This window comes from Vanessa atalanta, chromosome 8 (assembly GCF_905147765.1).
Source record: "Vanessa atalanta chromosome 8, ilVanAtal1.2, whole genome shotgun sequence".
NCBI classification, from domain to species: Eukaryota; Metazoa; Arthropoda; class Insecta; order Lepidoptera; family Nymphalidae; genus Vanessa; species Vanessa atalanta.
The window spans coordinates 9391739-9405439 of NC_061878.1; the positions used below are offsets into that span (position 1 = coordinate 9391739).

General features: G+C 30.4%; 2 protein-coding genes across 2 annotated transcripts in view; one reads left to right on the forward strand and one right to left on the reverse strand.

The window, feature by feature from the left end:
• Positions 1 to 7034, reverse strand: part of LOC125065567 (meteorin-like protein) — a 28314-nt gene extending 21280 nt beyond the window's left edge. Inside the window, exon 1 of the mRNA XM_047673246.1 lies at positions 6781 to 7034. Coding sequence (XP_047529202.1) covers positions 6781 to 6875 — 95 coding nt within the window. The 5' untranslated portion in view covers positions 6876 to 7034. The remainder of the gene's footprint in view (positions 1 to 6780) is intronic.
• Positions 7035 to 11544: 4510 nt separating this feature from the next.
• Positions 11545 to 12576, forward strand: LOC125065568 (transmembrane protein 70 homolog, mitochondrial). The gene is made up of 2 exons (XM_047673248.1): positions 11545 to 12072; positions 12326 to 12576. Exons 1-2 carry the CDS (start codon positions 11623 to 11625, stop codon positions 12521 to 12523), a joined length of 648 nt encoding a protein of 215 aa, XP_047529204.1. The 5' UTR covers positions 11545 to 11622; the 3' UTR covers positions 12524 to 12576.
• The last annotated feature ends 1125 nt before the right edge of the window (positions 12577 to 13701 follow it).

Sequence of the window (13701 nt, forward strand, 5' to 3'; positions counted from 1 at the left end):
TTATAGTGTCCAGATAAGCGAAGATTGTAAATGGCAATGGATGCAAAGAGATTTTATATTCCGTTTACGGTAATGGATATTTTTCCGTACATGAACAATTCTGGCTGGATATAATTGTGGTAGGAAATATGATTGCTATTTGGATGTATCCCAGGGTCCAACGTTATAGAAAAAATGATTGTGCTAATTTACTCGAGAAAGATAATGAGCATCGATCCATTATAAATCTTGTCCGCAAGAGTTATCAAGTCGGCTAACCAGGAGGGACGCCATGACAAGAATCAAGTTACACGTCAGCCCGTGCCGCCTCATTAGCGACGCGCCACGTTATAAAGTAAATAATAGCTTGATGCTGTATACGAAGACCGGCTCGAGTCATTTACATAAACAAGAAATATTATCGTATTCAAAAGTCTTAACAATCGAATTGTTGCTGAGGAAAAAGTTGTAGGACGCCATGACTTGAAACAATAAAATAGCAGTTTCTCAAATGGGTTAACAAATATTGTAGGCAATATTATCATTTATTCTCAGCATGGTTCCGGATAGGTAGAAGCACACGTATAAATATTGATTTGAATCTTTCAAAAATGAACTATTATAATCGTCGTTGTGTCGAGGAGATTGAGAGACATTAAAATGCAGCTCGTGCGACGGAGGCCCGCGCCCGCGCCCGCGCATCCTCTATAATAACCGCTCTAGACACCACTAATGCATTATTCAACGAATCCTGCTGATCTCGCATACCGAATTTTTTGGACTAAATTCTCTCTTTTGAAAAGCCATAAAATATTTACAGTTTATCATTGTGTTGATAACTTTTCAACTTTTTTATATTTAAATTATTTTATTCACACTTAGAGAGTGAAAATATTTTAGAAACCTGAGTATTATTGAAAGATTGGATATTTGAGTTTCTATCACTACGACTACACGAAACATAAATATTAATTTTCGACATCGATGTTTCGGCTCGTGTTACTAGTCGTAGATCGATAGTTGTTGTAAGATCTTTAATTAGCACCGTAAGGCAGCGCAAGCGTCTCCGTGAACAAATTGAAAAAATAAACTACATAACAAAGAACAGCTTCATCTGACCTGTTGATACAATGCCGACCTACATACGCCACTAATTAGTTGAAGTTCATTCAAAGGATTCCATGTTCGATGTCTGTATACCTAACACTTTACTTATTCGTTTTAACTTATCTTTGAACAACTAATATCTCGAGGGACAGGGACAGAGAAAAAAAGTAAAAGATTTATAATTGGATAAATTTGATATAAATACTGACTTGACTCGTTTGTAAGCTAATGAAATATTAAATGTTCATTCCACATTGCTTATTTTTGCAATAAACGTGAAATCAATCTTTAAATAGAGCATATTATAATGGATGAAATATCACCTCAATTAAACTCTGTCTTGTCAGGGTTGAACAATTAATTTTAAGCGACTTGGCATTTTATCTGTTGACCTTCATATATATTCCCTTCACAGTTAATATGGCTTTTGAATAATACGTTCAGATTATAATGTAGTTTGATTTAAAAGTATAAACATCAAGTAGAAAGACATAGCTATTAATTCAAATAAAACACGACAGCGCTGTTGTAACTTCTTCCCCAAACTAGGCCAAAATCATTATTCTTAATCAACAATAAAACGTGAGGTTTTATTTTCGATTATAAATTAATCATTATATATTTTCACATAAACTACTAACAATAGCATGTCTCAGTAATTAATTATACTTATGGTAATCATTTTAAAGTATATAAAAGTATATTTATGAATGAAGTTATATAAAAATAAAATATGTAAAAAATCACTTAAAATAATTCCTGCCTATTAGCCTCGGTGGACATGTGGCGTACTGTATTCGATTACCACGCCCGTAACACCAGACATGTTATCTCTGTGATTGAACTTCAAGCACATCATAAAATATTTCTACGTATGCCTGTAGTGTGAGCCGAAAGATGATAGTAATAGTCGCCACCATCAAGTGTCTTGGGAACTCGCATTAAAATCCTACACCAATACGTGTAGTAATAAAGTTGTTAAGTAAGCACGTTCGTCGTAATTTATTTACAAATTTTATTACAGACAATTTAGTATACTTTATTCAGGTATATATAACCAATAAATAAAGTTATTCTCGTCAACAAATTGTTTGATTCCACGGCAGTTTCAATGAGCTCAATAGACTTGCCTAAGGCGAGCGTCTCGAACGGAACACGTGTCGCTGATTGCCCCCAATTGGCGAACGAATAAAAACAATCGTCGCTTAAAAATAACAGTGATTTCATCCAGCAACATGTGATGGATGTTTTCTCTTAGTGGAACGAAGCGCGGAGTTCCCAGGCTTATCCCATGTGAAATGTCCCTATGTCGCGATCCCATGAACTGCCGAATCAATTTGGAATCGCTAATGACTCGGACAAATATACATATATATATGAAAGACAAGTATAGCAAACATAAGGACAGTGAACTGAGGAAACTTCCCGGAACCCAATGCGTCGACATAATGCTCTATTTAATACAGAATCTGCCATATGGGGAGCGGTCCTGAACTGACTACACACTGCAAGGCCATGACGTGCGCTACGCACCATCTGATGTTTTATCGTGCACTACGTAAACAGATAGCCACATCCGTGCTTCGTGGTCATACAAAATATGGGTCAAATTCAGGAAGTAAAACCGCAAAAAAATCACAAACACATTTTATCATTGTTTTTATCTGAACAAGATCATTTAGTATGTGGTAGGCGTTTATAACTTCCGCCGTTGGTTTTGTTAAGAGCGACTTGATTAATTGCTTGCTCTCATAGACACTGTCATTTGCGTCGATATCTTGCATGTTTTTACATCATCGAGAAAACGCATTAACGTATTATATACAATAAATTTACAACGTGTACACTGCTATTAGAATGAAGCTATATTTCATTCATAGTTCATTTGTTTTTTAAAATTGAAATAATGTTTTGTAAATTAGTTCTCTTTTTGTAAAATAACGTTGGTATCCGATAAAAAATCTCTGTAACAACTTCTTATATCTAGAATGCAACAAAACGTGGCACGAGACCAGGATGTAGGCACATTTAGTCAAGTAACAAAAACTGGTATTTGTCATGATGTCAGCAGGGTCGCTTTTGTCGTGGCTTATCGTCTATTATCTATTATGTAGAAACCGCCATTGTTAAAAGCCGAGGATCATTTGTAGGCTGGCGCCAGGATTGAGCATTTAAATAATCTTTTGCTTCCATTAAGCTGATTAACTTTCTTCAAGTTATTTTTTTTTATATTCATGACGCATAATGATATTACGCACATCCGCTGCAGCTTGGGATACAATGTAAGTGTATGGGGCAAATTAATAAGACATTTTAGTTGCTTGAAATATGTCGACGTGTATGTCTTAATTGACGAATGTAATTATTTAGCCGAATGTAATGATATTTTTAAGGCTCAAGTGGTATTCCATGTACTTTAACCACGTAGCTATAGCAGCCCTTTAGGATCATTGTAAAAACTTTAATTGAGTTATACATTTGCGTATTATATTTATTATTAGTTTTTATTAAACATTTATCCGTGATGATTCAGTGCTCTAACATGTGAATCTTATTTAATGGATACGGGTTCTCATACATATTTATTCATTATGAGCTTGACGTTGAAGGAAAATAAAACCAAACCGTAATAAGCTCCAAACCGTCTTCGTGATAAGGAGAAGGAGAGGAAGCCCTAGCCCAGTTACTACTTACTTTACATAATTTATAACATTTTCAAACGTACCTATAACGTGTACAGAGATTATATTACGTATAGCGTAGTAAAATTGTCAATTTAACGTAGCTACTTATCAATCAGTGCAGCGTATCGTGCGAACGCGTCATAATAGAGGATATTATAATAAACAGCCCGGACCCCTCCGTCCTCCCTAATAAATATTAATGTATGAACTTGAGCCCCACTGTACAGACCAATGCTGGTCCATTGACACTCAATTTACTCGTACTTTTTGCTCAATACACTGATATATTCTCGCGTTAACGTTCTTCTTGCATTCTTTGAGCACTTTATGATTAGCGCCGCTTTGTTTTATATCTCGTCTCATCTTTAAGATTAATCGTTCGTTTAATTATTTGAGGATGCACGTGTTATTTATCTTAGTATAATATGTAAGACCAAACTTGATACCTACCTTACTTTTGTTAAAACTGTCAGACAAATGAACATTATTATAATAGGAAGGCGGCTGGCAAATGGGCCTTCTTATGGTAAATGGTCACCATGACCATGTATATTGGCAAAATATAACCATTCTTACTATGTGAATGTACAATAAAAATTGGAAACTGAGAAGTGATGTCTTGTGCCTGTAATATCACCGACTCACTCACCCTTAACTTATTTTAGGCTTATATACATGTAGGTATAATAATGGATAAGTATAAATATGTTTATATAACCAACTCAATAACTGAGATATAAAGCCTCTCAACAAATCACTTGAATAGAAGTCGAGCTGTAGTTAACAATATCAACTTTTTATTTAATTCATTGTAGACAATAGCCACACCCCCGCTTAAGGCCGGAAGGGTCACGTGTCCTCAAACAGGGAGGGGAGGGTGGACGAGAACAGTTTTCCCATAGCTTTCCCACGCTACCCCAATGAAATGGGAATAGCATGGGAAACCGTACTTGTTGATTTTGTTCCGTAATCACCCTTCACTAGCATCATTTCCGGAGCGCGATAGCAATTAAATTAATTTCTTCAAATGTTCTGGATGTGTTGACGTACGCTTAAGCCTTGTTAAACTCATTATCATTAGACATTCTATAGATGTCATTGTAACATTGTAAACTATTTTATATCGATCACGATTTACATCATATATTATACATATATATTATTTACATGTAATATCGAATTAGGACAACCATGTCCTGTAATGATATGTATACAGTTTTGTTTTATAAATAAATTATATTATGTTTATTGGTTGAGAAAGTTTTAATAGTTCAATAATGGCTTTATTTATAAATGTTTAAATGACTGTTAGAATTTCGACGAATCGTTCGAATTTCATTCTTTAGAAAAACGAACTCAATCTTACCACCTTAAAATTATTAAATAGTTCGCAACAATTTTAGGTCGATCTTCAGCATGCAACCAATATAAAATGTATTCGAAATAGCTTTGTTATTAAGCAAATTGCCAATTGGAGTTCGCCGCAGGCTAAGATACCCATACGAATTCTTATAAAGAATTTATATCCTACTTATGAAACATTCAAATGATTTGACAAAACACGAAAAAGCTTGGAGATTTGCATAATGTGTATTTTATAGTATTAATGTATACTTAAATATCAAATGACGAACAAAACCTTGACATATGTTTTTATATATACAGATTATCTGTATTTTTGCATTTATAATTGTAATCATAAATTTTAGCTGAACAAGTATCGGACTTGTTTTTGCACGATGCTTAAAAACAGCAAATCTTTTTTACGCGTTAAACTATAAACAATATTGCTCAATCTATTTTAATACTATGTCATGTCAATATAATCAGTAGCTTTTTGCTGAACAAGTCATCATCATTTATTTTTGCCTGAAATGTAAAAAAACATACTGCTCGCCCCGCGTCCTTTTTGTCTCTTTTATCGAATATGTATTGATTATATTGATAATAAATATATCTATAACAGAAACAGATTACAATGTGAAAAACAAACAAGCAAATCAAACAATACGTATAATTTATCATAGTTTAATATACCTTAGAAAACATTAAAGAAAATTAATACAATACTATAAATAAACTATAATCGAATATAAGAGCCGAGATATTCAGCGGATATACCACAGGGTGGTTTTAATCCGAGCAAGCCTTACTGAGTTTGTTAATTTTGTTCTCATAAGCAGCCTTTGCTTAAAAGCACCTTTGAAAACATTGTCAACAAATCAGATGATACACGTATCCACCAACCCGAAGTAAAGCAGCAGGTGGAATAAACCCTAAATGTTTTCCTTATAGTAAAACGAAAAGCTTATGCCTAGCAGTACGGGCTGTTACTGCTACTTATTAACATACGACCTTGATAATATAATATATAAGAATTAATTCAGTCTTTGTAATAAAAACACTTTAAATATCTTATTAGAGCAATAAATTCTAGTATTTTTTTTATAATCCATTTAATACGATCTTAAATTATTCTGAGCGATGATATTATAAGACTAAATTATTATAATATTATAGTACGGTTGACATTCTTGAAGGCTTACAACAATATACTCGTCTCACATTGTATTTTTAAATCCGATTTAAGAATATCCATAAACAAAAACCAGTATAGAATATAAAAACTGATGGTTTTATTCAAAATTAAACCGTATTTTTAATGCCTTAGAGTATTTTTTAATAATGTTTCTTATAAAAAGACTAATAACTCCAGTTGGATTATATATTTCTACTTTACGCCTTATTTAAGTATTTTAAAAGACCACTTAACGTTAAATAGACTTTTTTTTAAATAATTCCAATAAGTTAAATATGATATTAGCTACTTATCAAATAAGTATTCATAAGCATACATCGCAAAAGTGTATAGTTACTACTTAGGTGTTTAGTAAAATATTATTTATCATGAATATACAATTAATTATTTTTTTTAAACTGAACGTAACAGTTATACATACATACATAAATGATATATAAATAGAACAAAGTCTTCAAAGACAGTACGTACCTGCCAGTCCAGTCGCACTGATCACCAATCGTTCCCGCCTCCGCAATGCAGATCAAGCCCAAAACAACAGTCCAAAACACTGCCTCTGGACCCATTTTTAATTTCAATAAAGTCAAATAAAATTACACGAGAACTAATATCACAACACCATCGCTTCAAATGTTCTCTCTATCAAACTCATAATTTGTCCCTTTAATTTGTTTTGACACAAATAAACAAAACGTAAAAATAAGCACGCAAACGGCTACCCTACTCCAGTTCTCAAATTGTACTAACTTATAAACTTAACTTTCGTTTCAAGGTATGATAGAGACGGTAACACCACTTTACACAGCTTCCCTATAACTTCGTTAAAGAAAGACAAGGATAGCAATAATAATATCGTCCGAGCGAAACAGGTATATATAGCTGTCTCAACATTAACGATATTTGGCAAAATAGACTCTAAATCCAGATGGAGAGAGTTGATAAATAAAAAAACACTGAAAATTATTTATCAGAGCTTTTCGAAATGGCGGGAAAGACCGAAGACAATCAACAATCTTTTAAGCTTAAGGCGGTTGAGGTACCGTTTTACGTATAATAATTATTATAAATATGTTTTATTATGACAGCTTATCATTGTTATGTGGTATTTATTTAAGTGCTTGTTTTTCGAAAAATATACACCTACATAAGTAATATTAAATTCTTGTGAACGCAAACAGTACTCTATACTCTCCAAAACTAATAGTAACGTAAACTATATATACGTATTTTAGTAATCTACATTGTGAAGAGTTATTTAAAGAAAAAAAATATACAAAGGTCATGAGTTTTAATAATTTTGAAAGGAAAACCTCACTATTTAAGACTGTTATTAAACATAATATATATTAAAACATTAAAAGTAAGTTTAATACGTAAATTATATATAATTTGAGTTGATATATTGTGCTAAAACAGAACACAAAAAATGTTCAATTCTTGCTAAAACAAATCAGGTCATGCCATTTTGATTTTATGCGCGCACATAATTGAAGCTTTATTTGAATGCACTTAAGTCGTTATAAGGCTACCCTACCCTAGATATTTTTTCTAATATGATGCAGCATTTTTTTTACAACATTTTAAGATAATGCCTACACTAAATTATGGGTTAAAAAGTTTAAATGGCGATTTTGTTGCTATGTAATGTTTCGATTAGTGAGATATGAATTTCGGTACGCTTTTTGCAATTTTGTTTTTTTCTTTTACACGCATTCCCCGTTTTTGTCTTGAGTTTGGAACAATAGTTTTATATATATAATAGTTTGGTGAATAAATAGGCCATCTGATGATAAGTGGTAACCATCAACCATTCGTATTGGTACTGTAAGAAATATTTACCATTTCTCACATCACTAAGAAGGAAACTAAGATTTTATTTTATTCCATTCATCTAAAAACAAAATAATTTGATGGCGATAGAACTTGTCACGCGTTAGCCTACGTTTGCACTCAGATAAACTAAATCAATAGCCCGTGTTTGCTCGCTCGAAAGATAGCCGCTTTGTCGCCATTCAGCCTTGCTTACTTTAGGTCTGATTCGCCTTCTTATCTTACTAACCAAATATGATTTACTGTCCATTTGTTTCAAGCGTTATTTTCTTTTTGTGTAGCTATTGTTAAAGTTAATTTTTATTAACCTATTTTAAAAATTTATTGAAGAATTTTAATTCAAATTTTGGATAAATTAGCATTTGAAAGTAAATAGGTATATTTTAATAAACCGCAAATAGATTCATGAAAAAAATAATTGGATTTATAGCCAGTGAAATTTCATATCTGTTGTAAATTTAAGACGGACAATTGTCGAAAAAATAGTGGATTTATAATTATGTTTTATACTTTTGAGGTGTTCCTATAAAATCGAAAGAGTCTGAGAGTACTTATAACATGACCAAGTGCTTTATATACCTATGCATATGTGTATACTTATGTTAAAGGTTATTAATTGAAATTTCACTAAAGTTTTTTTTTTAATTAAGTTTGTTAAAAAAAATATATTTGTTGTAATTAAATTTGTCGATAAAGTATAAAAAGGTTGTACATATTTATAATAACCAATAAATTTAATATTTAAATAACTTAAATGTCTATAACTATTAATGACATTATACATAACCATTAAAATCATGTTTACAAGTGTATCCTAATCGGACGGAGAAAACATAGAAAGGGCGTACGAAAGTACAAGTATTTTTTTTGTTCCGTTGCCTTATTTAAATACCTAAGTGTATTAAATTTAATGAAAATTTCTATATAAGTATAGAAATACTGCTTTGGTTACCACCTAAGTTTTGTAGGTACATATGTATTTACTTTTTATACCTACATTTATATTTTACGAAATTTTGCACCTCAAACACGAAGAGGTACAGCGTATACTAATAGGCTAGTTGACAAAATTTGGAAATTAGTTTAAAACTATAGCTTAGCATCTATTTCACCCCAAAAATATACTATTTTAAGAAAAATAGGTTTTTTATGTTAGTATTTTGAGTTTTTAGAAATGAACTTGAAATTGACCGCGAAAAAGGCCAAGACTGTCATGGCGTCTTGAATGACGTCACACCTCGCGAAACAGCCGTGTTTGTGTATGACAGTCAATTGTGTTTTTTAATAAATAATGAATTCCTCGTATTATAAATACTGTATGGTGCCCCAATGTGAAAGTACAACGATAAAAACGCCAGACAAATTATTCATATACGTACCAAACAATAAATAAATACGAATTAAGTGGTTAAAAATGGCATGGAGGCAAGATGCTCTTATTTTGTCAACTACTAATTCCACAATTTATTTCTGTGAAGATCATTTCGATGTAAGTATTAAATACAACTTGATATATCTATTTATAAATGTATAGTAAAAGAAATGAATTTAGCAAATATAATATATCACACATAACCTATAAAATGTTAGGACTAGAATAGGATTTTATGATTTGTTTGAGTTAAAATATTATTTTCGTTTTATAAAATGTAATAATTCAAACTCTTCTTATTTTTTTAGTTGCCAAATGATATGACTAATTAAACAGAGTATCATATTATGGGTAAAGACACAAGTGCGCATGAAACCAGGTTGTATACCAACGAAGTTCGAATGCCAAGAAGATATATGTTGAAAAAACAAAGTTTGTCAATAATCGCAGAGTGTTTGAAAGATCCAGAACCAAGTAGTACCCCCAGTTTATCTGCCATAATGATAATTGATAGCAACAACGTAGCGTTCCGCGCTTGTTTCGCGAGGTGTGACGTCACGCAACTCTGATTGGTGTTTAATGTCACGTGATTAAATGCCTCATTTTGTCGATTTTATTTTCCAAAAATATAATTAATCTTTTATTATTTTTGTAGAAAAGTTGTTTTTTTATTTACTAATTATCATGGTTAATCATTAGAAACTCAAAGCCATCCGATTTATTATTAGTGGAAACAAGCCTATTATTGCGAACCGTGATTGCGCTCTATAAGATATCTATATTGGTATCAAATAAAAATTGCGATTTACTATGTTCATTTTATGGCTCTATTTTGGCCGCCTCGCACTCGATATCAAAAATAAAAACCAAACTATGATTGACATTGCTATGCCCTATTTTCTAATAAAGTGACTTGCAGTGTAGTTCCTCCCTGTTTGTAAAACTAATCTGAAAGAATACCAAATGTAAATAAACATATTGTTTTTTTTTTAAATAAAACATTTAATTTTATAACTTTTTCATTTTCAACCCATAGTAACTTAATGTGTGTGAATGTTTATATTAGGAGCTCTAAAGATTTTTAAACAAAGTCCCTCATGTGTTTGTATATTAGTTTATTATAAATTTGGGTTACTCCTATAAATAAAAAGATTAAACTTAAGAGTGTATTTATGCTAATTTTTTTTTAAATTTTTAGGATAAAATTGGAATATTAAAAAATATGTAGGTACATTAACTATCGTTTTTATTGGCCGCCTGTTTATACTTTGAAACTAAATTCGATATTAGCCTTTTATTTAACAATAATATTATACTTAAACACATTACACTATCGAATATAAACATCCGTCGCGGTCGTAGCCGTATCAAACAATGAATGACAAAAAACATAAATTAATTCATTATTTATATACTTTTGCAGCATAAACATAAGAGTCAAAACGTTCAAATTTAAGTTTATTTTTTCAAAACTCGAGAATTATATTTTATAATCCTAATTTTACGCCAATATATCAAAAGGCAAAATGAATCTCTAACACATTTTATGACAATATATAGGCTTTATGCGAGTGATAGTAGCTCCAGGATGCTTGACAAATAATAATTATCTTGACGCAGAAATTAAATATATTTTTTATAATCCAATAACAATTGTCCGGGCTGGGATTCGAACCTGTGACATTAAATCTGTAGGTGTACAGCTGAATAACCGAGGCAGTGATTTTTATTATTGTGGTAGATTATGAAAGAAACCATTATTGAATTATTATTAAAGATTTATTTCTATTAAATTTCTTATCGGTTGACTACTAACCGGTCCGCTCAAACAAACCTTTATTTTTAAATTACATAATATATATTATTAATATAAAATAAAAAAGTTAAATATGTTTGTGTGACTTGTATTATTTTATATATTTTTTCTTAATCGTTTCCTTTGTAATTGTATGTTTGTAGGTATCTTTTAATCTTCCACTTTAACTTGACATTCCATGACAGACGTCTTGTCAAGAGACAGTTGACAGTTGACACCGGAACAAATGTCAGACAAGATAATGAGGTAAAAAATAATGAAAAATATTCATTAAGAAGTGCATTTATAACTTAAAATGATTCGCATTTGCCAAAGAAACGCGTCTTTACACATAAAATGTTTAATTAAACCTCCATTATTTGAAGGGTCTTCAATAAAATCAGCGATCATAAGCGTACATGGATTAAACTCTAGCAGGAATTTTGCTAGCAAAGTAAACCAAGAAAACGAACTAGAACGCATATATTATGGACCGCTTACGCCGCAAATAAAAGCTGTTAAGATATTTTCAGTTAGTTCAAGTGCGGCAGGGTTAGCAGCTCAACCTATAATAATACGCGAAGCAACAACTATCGGCAGCACGTCTCTACTAGTAGCATTATGTTCAGTCGTTGGATTTTTCACCTTTATTACACCTTTATTATTGCATCTCATTACGAAAAAATATGTGACCGAAATTCACTATGATCCTAATACTTTAACCTACAAAGCTACAACTATAAATTTCTTTTTGGCATCTGTACAAGTAAGTTATTAAGTTTTATTATTTCATATTTTCTTTAATAAATTAAATTGTTTTGTTATGCTGTTAAACATTTATATTTTAAATAAATTGTGTAATTAAAAGAGCAAAAGAAAAGGCTCGGACCATAGTTTGTGTTTAATATTATAAAATCTCAGACATAGTAAAGTTGAAAATAGTTTATGTTGTTTTAAATATTTTTACTTTTAAAATCTTTAAAATTAATAAAAATATCAAATTATTTTAATTGTTTCAGTTGAATTTTAAAGCAGAAGATGTGGTCGTACCTGATATCCCAGGAATGTTTACCACCATGGTAGCCAAGGGCAAGCCTCTGTTCATTGAGGCAAGACACTTCACAGATCCCCTTTATTATGCTAAAATAATGGGATATGATAAACCCTTAGATTTTAAACTTGGAGTAAACAAAGATGATGACGATAAAACTAGTTAGACTTCATATTATTATTGAGTTAGTTAATAGAGTAATAAACATTATAAATTGTTGTTTATTTTTTATTTATTTTGACTCTGTTCCTTCAATAGTATTGGGCTATTTTTATAATTTAACAAAACTAATAAGACAATTCTCAGTGCTATGCAAAACTTTGAATGAAGGATAATAAATAAAATAATAAAGATAACTGAAAAATTCATTTAATTTACCCATGGTGTTGTAAGTGGAGTGTTAATAGCTGACTTATGAAAACAAATTACGCTATGTTGCCAGATCTAATATTATCTCTTAAATACCTAATGATAAAAAATGAATATATATGAGTCAGATTCTTAAATAATGTGTATGCAAATGTCAAAGATGCAATTTTATTGTATTTGATACATAAAAATTCAAATAAGTCTTCAAAGCGTGTTAAACATTTTGTAAAACATAATATTGTAGAAACTAGATTCTGTAGTATTTTGTTTTTATATTGTCATTTAAGAACCACATACATTCAATATTGGTTGCACAGAAGTTTAAACTCAATGTCATTTAATTCAACTTTGTTTTGGGACCATCTTATTGAAGTTAGTCCCAAATTAAAAATATATTTATTCATAAAAGAGGTGCATAGTAAAATAAACTATTTTTTTTATTCTTAAAAGAAAAACATTTATTAATAAAATATATATTTTATTCTTTATTTCAATAATATTAAAATTTTATGGAAAACAATTTATAATCAGAGAAATTTACAATGTTTCAATGTTAACAAATTCATTTAACAGTTCTGTAAAAAAAAAAAAGAATAGATGACTAGATAATATTGCTAAAACCTTTTTCGACGATTCACTGCAAAATAGAATAAACTAACAATACAATTATAACAAAACAATATCCTATATACATCAAATATTTACAAATTAATTTATATAAAATATTTATTTTATTTGTTGGCTGGAATGTCTCTGATTTATATCTCTATATAATTTCAAATTAAATATTTAATTATCTGAATAAATATTATACACATTAATAATAGTTTTGATTAATTATCTTAAGAAATTATCTTAGTAATTATTGTAATATAATATTCATACGTTAGTTGAATTACGTTTAATTAAACTTTTGAAAATAGGCCAATATAATATCAGAATTAGAAAAGCCAAGTCTCGACGAAATTATTTATA

Excerpts from the sequence above, each read along its gene's own strand:
- LOC125065568 (XM_047673248.1), top strand. The coding sequence starts at position 11,623 with ATGATTCGCATTTGCCAAAGAAACGCGTCTTTACACATAAAATGTTTA. Across the intron at positions 12,073-12,325 it reads TCTTTTTGGCATCTGTACAA|TTGAATTTTAAAGCAGAAGA; the intron begins GTAAGTTATTAA and ends TAATTGTTTCAG.